The sequence below is a fragment of the Pinus tabuliformis genome, chromosome 3_1, assembly GCF_031772625.1.
Source record: "Pinus tabuliformis cultivar Carrire ecotype Pingquan chromosome 3_1, CPIR1, whole genome shotgun sequence".
NCBI classification, from domain to species: domain Eukaryota; kingdom Viridiplantae; phylum Streptophyta; class Pinopsida; order Pinales; family Pinaceae; genus Pinus; species Pinus tabuliformis.
The window spans coordinates 710,862,980-710,873,230 of NC_142301.1; the positions used below are offsets into that span (position 1 = coordinate 710,862,980).

The 10,251-nt window shown below is 30.9% G+C and overlaps 1 protein-coding gene across 1 annotated transcript; it reads left to right on the plus strand.

The window, feature by feature from the left end:
- The first annotated feature begins 737 nt into the window (after positions 1 to 737).
- LOC149189209 (uncharacterized) lies at positions 738 to 3,638 on the plus strand. The gene is made up of 5 exons (XM_089410146.1): positions 738 to 997; positions 1,264 to 1,741; positions 1,841 to 2,040; positions 2,119 to 2,349; positions 3,635 to 3,638. Exons 1-5 carry the CDS (start codon positions 738 to 740, stop codon positions 3,636 to 3,638), a joined length of 1,173 nt encoding a protein of 390 aa, XP_089266272.1.
- The last annotated feature ends 6,613 nt before the right edge of the window (positions 3,639 to 10,251 follow it).

Below are 10,251 nucleotides of genomic sequence, written 5' to 3' on the forward strand. Positions count from 1 at the left end.
TTACCAAATGATATAGAACCGGTTATGGTTTATTAAGTTTTATGTCTTAGGAGCCAAATCAATGTTCTTAACATTTATTTATAAGTGGAGAAAGAAATACAACTAACACATTTTAATAAAAGCACACACATATTGAATAAATAAATAACCTACCGAGTTCATCAAATGTACCGACAAAAGTAGGATTCTAATTCTTACAACTAGCCGCAAAGTTTATATCAATATATATCAAAGTAAAAAAAAATTACTTCCAAAGCTTGTGTTTTTGAAAAACAATATGTTTGATTAGAAAAGTTCAATGAAACTATTGCAACCATATAAATTAGATGACTAGTAAATAATAGATATCAATTCATAATCAATAACAATAGACACTACTTTAGCATATCTCATTTTATTAAGATTTAAAAAAACATAAAACCCAACTAATCTGTAATTGTATTTCCCTTCGACCCCTTCCACCTCAACCACTCATCACAAGTTGTACCATGAGACCAACATGGTGACACCACCTCCACAAAGACATCATATGTCATACATGGTTAGTCTAAATTTGTATGAAATCTATAAGTTGATTAATGACCCAAATATTACCTTTACCAAAGTGGTTTACCTGAAAAGTATAAAATAGTTACCTAAAAATGTGATTGCTATTCTTAGTGATATGCATTAATCAAGACCATAATATCTACTCAAACCAAATTATTTTCGATGCAATTTTTATAGGTATTTGAAGAATGAAGAAGTGGGAGAGGATTAATCAGTTGGAAGTTGAAGACCCGGAGGATATGATTGAATTTTCAGCAGAAGATTTAACATGGACAGAGATTAATGGGGACCAAGTTGCAATTATTCCATATTGTCGACTTGATGATTTTATAAGAGGAGAGGAATCGAGTGAACGGGCACCCACTCAATTTCTTCTTGCTTCTCAACGAAGTAAAAAAGCAGAGGATATCCGACAAACATATTTTTCAACATATCTGGAGTACATGATGTGAGTCTTTATATCTTTTTTCAATATATGTATAATTCTTTTCAATATGCATAAATTTTATATCTAATTTGTTGTAAATGTTTTATATATAGTTATTGGTGTGCATATGGTCCGAAGTGCAACAACAGAATTATGAGTGCATCCTCAGATCAAAACAAAAAACACAATCAACGTGAAAGTATTAAAGTTGGTTGCCAATGTCACTTCATTGTGCGGCGACTTCAACTTAGACCAGATGATGCTGTAATAATATATACTGCATGTAGGCATATTGATAAATCCAATGTTGTTTGTCATGGAAAAGATGCAATCGGTAGGCCTATGAGATTCTGTTATGCACCACATTTAACAAGGGATATGCGATCTATTGTCCAACATTTAATCCAAAGAGGTTTTAATGTTACAATGATATGGGATAAGTTCATCTCTGATGTGAAGGATGGATTCGGTGAGTTATACACAGGGACATCTCGAGATACATACATGACAAGACAAGATATATTAAACATTTACAATGATACCATAAGGCTAGAGTATGTTAAAGATCAAAGTGATCCAATCAGTGTAGAATGTTGGTATAAGGAACACGCTGAGAGCTTTTTCTTCTACCAGAAACAAGATCTTGCTGAAAACATCCCTTTTATCATAGGCATACAGACAAAGTGGATGCGTTCAATGATGCTAAAATATTCTCACAACAATATAATCTCAATGGATTCAACATTTGGTACAAATAAGTACGGGGTGAGTACAAAATTACCCTAAATCTAATTCATTTATTCAACACCATTTTAATGCTTGTATCTTATATAAATATAATTATGTACTTTGTTTGTAATGTAGTATCAACTTTACACTTTAATGGTCTTCGACAAACATCACAATGGGGTTCCAGTAGCTTGGGTGATATCATCACGCAATACTATAGTTGATATTTGTAAATGGATGTCAACTCTCTTTGCCATTGGGAAGAAAGAGCAACCAGATTGGCATGTTAAAGCCTTCATTACAGATGATGCTACTGCTGAAATTGAAGCATTAAGGTGATGTGTTTATTCTTTTTATAAGAGACATAAAAATATTCTTAATGTATATTCTCTCTAAAAATTATGTTATTCCAGGTCTTCAATCAACTGTACAATATTATTATGTGTGTGGCATGTTCGTCGTGCATGGTTGAAGAATGTTGGAAACAAAGTCCAAGGAAGGGAAAACCAAATCCGAATTTTCCGTGCTTTAGGAGAAATCATGCACACATGTGCAGATGATGAATCTGTAAAAAAGGCAGTTGAAAATTTATTTGAAGGATTCAGTGACCATACAAAGTTTTTGGAATATTTTAAAGCAACTTGGTTAGCCAACAACAAAATATGTAAGTTTCTTATAAGTGGCTTTAATGACTCTTTTTTGCATGTCATATGTATAGTTATTAATTCATAACCAATAAATTTATTTCTACAGATATGTGGGCAAAAGTGTACAGAAATTTTCCACATTCCAATCAAAATACAAATAATGCAATTGAGTCTTACCATCGGTATATCAAGCAGAGGTACCTAAGTGAGAAAAACAATGCATGCCATAGGCGGGTTGATTGGTTGATTTATGTGTTGTTGACAAAGGTTGTATTATATTACAATCATATGCAACGTTTAAAAGAAGCTGGTTTTGTACGACCCAGAAAAATTGAGGAACAGTTGAATTCATCCAGGTGTAGAGCTAACCAAATCCCAAATGAAGATTGTGTGCCTGATGAAAAGAGTAACAACGATTATTGGGTTCGTAGCCAAAATAACAATACTCGTGATATTTGGTACAATGTCATATATAAAGATTCCACTCTACACTTTTGTAATTGCAAGTGGGCCTTAAATGGAAACATCTGTAAACATGTATTGAAAGTTGAGATGTTGGCAAGTAACATTAGCTTGGGTGAAAATGTATTCCCTAATGTCACTAATCCTACTACAGAAATTCCTAGAATTTTATTTGATTTGAATGAGTCACCTATATTGGGCCCAGAAATCCAAACAGAGCTTCTACCATGCTTTGATTCTCCTCCCATTCTAAATTATCATAATGAAACAAGCAATGATAATTTAGATAATTTCTCATATAATGTTGAAACGACCAATGTACGACCAGATAGTGCATTATTTGAAGATGATGAGATGAAACGTGTTAACTCATCAACTCATGAGAAATTGAGATCCATAATACCTACAAATTTGGAACAGGCATATGCATTAAACAACTTGGTAGACAAAGTATGTCAAGAATACAACAAAATGTTTTTCAATACTATAACTCCATCCAAGATCACTACCAAGAGAAAACATAGTTTCTTGAGCCCAGTCAATAAGAAAAGGTGTTGTGGTCACAAGTCAAATGCAGGGAAAGATAAACTACAATTTGAAAGGGTTGGACGAGTTCGTGCAAAAAAAAAGAGCATGAATGAACAACTGGAGTTGTCTTCTCAACGACAAAGAACTGTGGACCACATGCCTGAGTTAGTGCAACATTCTATTATACACAAAAATGGTAAATCTGATGTTATGCATTTTTTCATGTGAAATATGATATACTATCATTTGCAATGCATAGGCATAACTATATGAACTTTTTTTGTTGTTACAGTTGACAGGCCAACTTGTCGACTCCAATTATTTGATGAGCATGTCGATGAAAGAAACTATAGCATTGGGAGCACTTCTCCAATCAGTACTATCCCAATTCCCTCCCCGAGGGTGCTTCCCCCTATTGTACAACCAATGGGGATGTATTGTCGGCCACACCCACCACCTTTTTCCTTCATAAATTCTCCCATGCCTATAACCGACTCCCCAAACCCTTCCCAATTCCCACCCCTCCCCTTTAACCATCCGCCCTTCTCATTGTTCCAATCATCCACCCTCAACATTCCAATTTCCCCCCTATGGTGATCGCTCGCCCTAGGGTTATTCCCACTATCGTACAACCAATAGGGATGTATCATCGCCCCAACCCACTACATTTTTCCAATTTTTCTCCCACCATGCCTTTATCCATCACCCCTGAACCATGCCTATATCCATCACCAAGTGCTCCACCATCTACCCAGGAAGGGCAGTCTTCTCCATTGCCTTAGATCTTCATGGTGAGAATGAGTAGTTGACCAAAAACTTATCATTAATTAACGAAATTGATTATATGCATTTTGGATTTTACAACTAATTGGTTATTGAATTTTTGAAGCAATATCACTTTGGAAATGCACTTGGGAGTGCCAAGAGTGGCGATGGTGACTTATACACCCAATTTCTAGATCAGTCGTGAGGCGGCATTTCCATAATGTCATTCATGGGCATGAACTTCCATTATCTATGTTGGGAATGAAGTTCCATTTTGTAGAAAAGAAAAATGTATAACTAGACAAATTTGGAATACAAATACATGAATTTGAACTTGTGTGTATGACAATGTCTTCATTGACTTTTAAATTCATGATGTGGATTTGATGTTATATTCTATCAATGTTACATCAGGTTTGAGGAATGTAGTTAGAATGGATTTATTTGTTTCATGTACAAGTTATCAAGTTTGCAAGTTAAGTTACTTTTATATTTATATCTTACTCAATGTTGCACGCATGAAAAAACATATCATTACCAAGGAACTTTGCTTAGTTATAATAATAGATGTATCATGTACATGAAGAGAGCATATATATGGATTTAGATTTATTTTAATTTTTTATTTATGAAAAAGAAAACTAAAGTTGAATTTATGAAAAAGAAAAGTACACTATACATGCCATATAAGAAAATCTGCAAAAATAGATAATGATTTGAGCCTTTACCACTTAACTACTAACATTTAGAGATGAAAAATTTATTGATAAGTGGTGTAGTATTATTTAAGTTTTATATATATATATATATATTAACAATTCATTTATTTATCTTTGGAGCCCTGTAACATAATGTACACAACTCAATGCAACATAATGTCTTACGTAAATTCCATTAGGTAGAACAAATTAAGTATCCTATTGAACTTTACAATACCTTATAGAATATGTGCCACATGTCAAGTTTAGGTAGCTCAGAGTGGATAGAGACAAAGAAAGCACAATTGAGAGGGTTTACATTTTGTAATAGCCCATGGACCACATGTCTCAGGTAACTACATAGATAATGTCTTCTCCTTTGCACTTGCATTATTTCAATTCGAGATAAAAGAGGACATAGTAGATTCACCTTTCGAATGAATTTTCTTTTGAAAGGGTTTTCCAGAAAATAATTGGCATTCATTGTGGTTTGTGAGTGATTGTGAATACTTTTCTTTATTTTTCACATTTAATTTATTGCATACATAAACAACAAAATTGGTAATAAGGGATCTAGAATCTAAAGGAATTAACCCTTCATAGTATAGATTTATATTTAAGTAACATATATGTTTTGATGGACTATCTAGTGGAATATCCATGATAGTTTATAGATCAACTATGGTTAAGGACCTAATGTACATGAACAAGATAAACAACATGGATGATAAGAGAATCCCCCAAAAAAATTTGAACTCTATCCATTACTATCAACACCTTAAGCAAAGATGGCATCAAGATGATGTGTTGGTTAAATCATTAGGGAATATAGCAGGATGTCATCCTACCCATACGGACAATATTAAAAATATAATTGTATCTAAATTTAAAGAGGATTTGTGGTGCAAAGAAGAGTTAGACATTAAAAGGAAGCCAAGATATTACGAGGGAGTAACTCGGATTCTAAAAGATCAAAAATATCTTTTAGTTCTAACTAGTATAAAAAGAAATCAACATTACTAAAACAAGAACCAACTCCCATGAACTACATAACTACAATGGTCATTGGGAAAATTCCTAAAACCGTGGGATGTAAAAATTTGTCACCTTTGTGATGGTTGAAGATGAAAATCAATTTCTCAAATTAAAACTCATTTACCTTTCTAACCTCCCAAATCTAAAAAACTATGATAATCTTGGAATGCTTCTCTTACAACTTTTAAAGGATAAAAACAAGATTTCAATGAATTTAAATAAACTTTCCCTTTTAAAAACAAAATTTTTAAAAAATTTAAATAATCTTGGTTTTTAAAAATGAGATAAACTAATTTTGATCTCAATGAACATGAATTATCATTATTATAATCACATTAACATAAACATTATTATTTGGTATTAATATAGATACCATTATTTCCATGATTAAAATCTATTCTTTATATTCAATGTATTTCTTCTTTATAAAAAAAATGATAATAATAAATGAGATTTAAATAATAAGCTTGATGTCTATGTTGAATTTTGTCAATTTTTTTTATAAATTATATATAATTTTTTTTATATAAAATTATATCATATCCATATGTCAATAATTATTATTTATAAAAAAAAAAAAAAATTAAATTATTATAACATTTTAATTAACTTATAATCTTTAATTCATAAATATGTATTTTAAAATATTTTAAGTAATTGTAAAAATAATTATTTTTTATTAAATATAAATTATATTTTATAACATATTATTTTAAAAAACATAAAAGTTTAACAAATATGATACAAACAAAAACCAAATTCAGATTGAATTGACACGTACGATCGGAATGTAATATTTAATGCTATTGCCGAGACTCGCTATTGCCGAGACTAGCTGGGAAGATAGAATCTGTCAATTGTGCGATACTCAGAGGGTGGAGGATGAAAACACTTTCTTTTAGATTGTCCAACCCTTACTCACATCTGCTCTCATTTCCTTAACATTTGTCACACTTCCAATCTTCTTGACTTGTTAAGTCAGCCCAACTATAGTGATTTTGGTGTGCTTCTTTCCTTTTTTTCTAAGCATGGAAATAAGATTTTGAATGATTACAATTAGATTCTTTTTCTTCTTAAAATCCGATAGACCATATTAATCTCAATAAACGTTAAAAATCATCATTATAAATTTTATTTGAATACTATTAATTATATGTAAAAATTATTTAATAATTTATAATAAAAAAATTATTTTAAAATAATAGTGAAAAAAACATTTTATTAAGTAAATTACTTAATGAAATACCATTTGTATATAGAAATATAATGTATAGACGTATTTTAATTATGTAACACTATGTATTTAATAAGGTGTTTTCAAGACTTATAAAATCAAGTGAAATTAATAATATATGATGCATTCACACCTTAGTGTTATATATGTATATATATTAATAATGTATTAATTATATTAAAAAATATTTATAATATTTTAATTTTAATATAATATATCTATAATTATAATTATATATAATTTAAAAAATACTTGAGAAAAAAGATACAAATGACAATGATATTATTGTTGGTTTCCATATCACAAATAACCAAATCTCACTCACAAACTATGACTAAATTATAACCTAAAATATATATAAAGTTTATTAAATTAATCTTTTATTAATTTTTTATTAGAAAATGATACCGTCATTTTCAACAATGTCGCCATTATATTTTATTTTAGCATTCTACCTGTAGCACCTACTCGACTTTAATATTCTATTTCATGTATATAATTTACGATTAAATTATTAAAATTATATTTTTAAGAATATATATTAGTTAGTCAAGAAGATTTCCCGCAAGGTGAAATATGGTAAGGTGGTAAGAGGAGGTTATTGAACACTATTCCAGGGGTATTTTGAGGATAACAATAACTTTTGCTACGAGCATAGAAGTCAAGAGATTATCAGGATCAGATTATCAGGATCAAGAGATTATCAGGATCCTTGTTTTCGTTGAACTACGTTTTGGTTTTGGTTCGCCCAAAGATAAATGGCATTAAATGTAAAATAGTACCACGTACTTGCGATTGGCCAACTCACCTATGCCTCCGAGATTCAATCTATGTAACAAGGTCCTACTGTACACGTGAAATCAGTGATGTGTAGATGCCATAACCATGGCATGAAATGGTATGGTCATACATAAGAGAGCGTACTATAAGGCATTAAAATCCCTATAGCATGGGATTTATGGCTTGCCCAATTCCTCAACCTGAATAGACAACTCCTATTTCACTCTCTTAAAGATGACGTGTATGCACTTTATTAAAGATGCATTAAACGTCATGCCCATCCCACTTTTTCGTACTCATCAGAAAACACTTTAACTTTATCATGTAAACATAAGCTTGCTTTGGATTTGGTGCATAGGTGTATTTAGTGTAATTAATAAATATTAGTTGAAATGATGTTGAGAAATATGAGTTGAAATGACGTGATATTGTGAATTAAGATTTAGGGAAGTTATATTTGTATTTTATTCATTTTTATTTTTTTACATGGATGATTCCAAAATATTATGGATTTTTTTATTACAAATTTAATATATTAATTTACTTAAGTAGAAAAGATAACAATATTTTTCTCAATCATATTAGTTAAATTTAATTAATAAAATAAAAAATAATTTAATTTAAATTTAATTAAGAAAATTAAAAGTAATTTTATTTAATATAAAAGGATTTTATAAAAATAATCAAAATGATGTAATATTTGTTTTTGTAATATTGAAAATTTTGAATGAATATGATAAGTTGATTCTATTTTTAGTAGATTTGAAAATTTTGAATATGAATAGTAAGTTGAGTTATTTAAAAAAAATGTATTTTAAATATTTTATCATTATTTTTTTGGTTAATTTTTGCTTAAAATTTATTTAAAAATTTAAAACAATTGTTGACATGTTAAGTATTAATTATTGAAGTACACAAATTAAATGTAATAGGAGATTTTGAAGCCATCATATCTATTTATATATTTACAAATGCATTTTTAAAAATACAAATTTGCAATTTGATTAAAAGTTATATAACAATGACAATTACTAAAAAAAATGTCTAATTTTTATAATAATTAGACTTTTTTCATTTAAAATTTTTAGAGAATCTACTCAACATCCAATACAAACTGACTATAACTATAAGCATAAATCTTATAAAAGAATGTGTTGACGGTGTTGGACCTGCCAACATTCAAGGGGTCTCTCGGATATGTGGTTCCAATTAGACCTCACATCGTTTGAGATAGGAGCCCCATACGAAATATGGCCCGTGCTAGTTAGCTTAAAATTATGCCTTGGCTCTAACTGTCAGCAAGAGAGAGGAGTGCCAATGTGCCTTCAAAAATCAAGGGGGTGTGCTTGGTGAGTGTTCGATCATATGTGTGTTAAAGTTCTTTCACTACGGAGGGGAGGAGGAATGAGCCTCTAAGAGAGAGGTAGTAGTACCACCCTAGTAGAGACACACATAAACAAGAAGGATCTGTAAAACATCAAGCAAAATAGTCCACAGATATGCGATGGTCATTGTAACCAATGTAATGAGGAAGATCTGTCTAATATCCGACGGAATAGTTCGCGAGGATGCGACAACAATAATAACAATTACAACAGATTCTCAATATGATAAGTACCAAAATAACTGAAATGGTTCAACTACTTTAGCACAGATGAAAGTGAACATGAATTACAAACATTCATATAATAGTCTTACAAACATCCATAATCCATGGATGAAGAACATGTTGGCCCATAGGGCTTCTTATATTAAGTAAAAGTTCCAAGACACATGTATACAATGAACATCACTAGCTCCAATAGTGGAGCGTTGGAGCCACTCCTTGCTCCTCAAAAGAACTAGCTTATCTCTCTAATGCCTTGCGGGAGGAGCCAAGGTGAAAAGTCCTTTGCTCTTACAATGAGGGTGTATATATAACAATGAGGAAGTGATGCTTCACCTTCCTCATGACTCTTCATCTACCCTCATGACTATTTGACTTCCTATGACTTTTCAACTTTACATGACTCTTCATATTCCATAAATGTGCTTTGGAATTCCACTTTACAATACATTTTCGAAACATAATTTACATCGTTAACCACAATTTTGTGGCATGTGACAACTCATGACATGACACTACTGATGTAGACTGCTTGATGATGTGGCAGTGTCAAGCCATTGATGCTACTATGTGTTGCAAGTCTACCTGAGAATACTTTTCTTTTCACCTCTACATGGCTTGGTGATAAGGGATATTCAATGATCTCAAGTCTTGAATTGTGATCGAAAACCGATGTCCCTTTTCTTTCTCTTGATTGATCAACTTGCATACTCATCTACAAGAATGTCTTTCAGCATGTTGCACTCCTTCGTCTCCTTCTTCATCATGTCGCCATGACATAATAAGATACT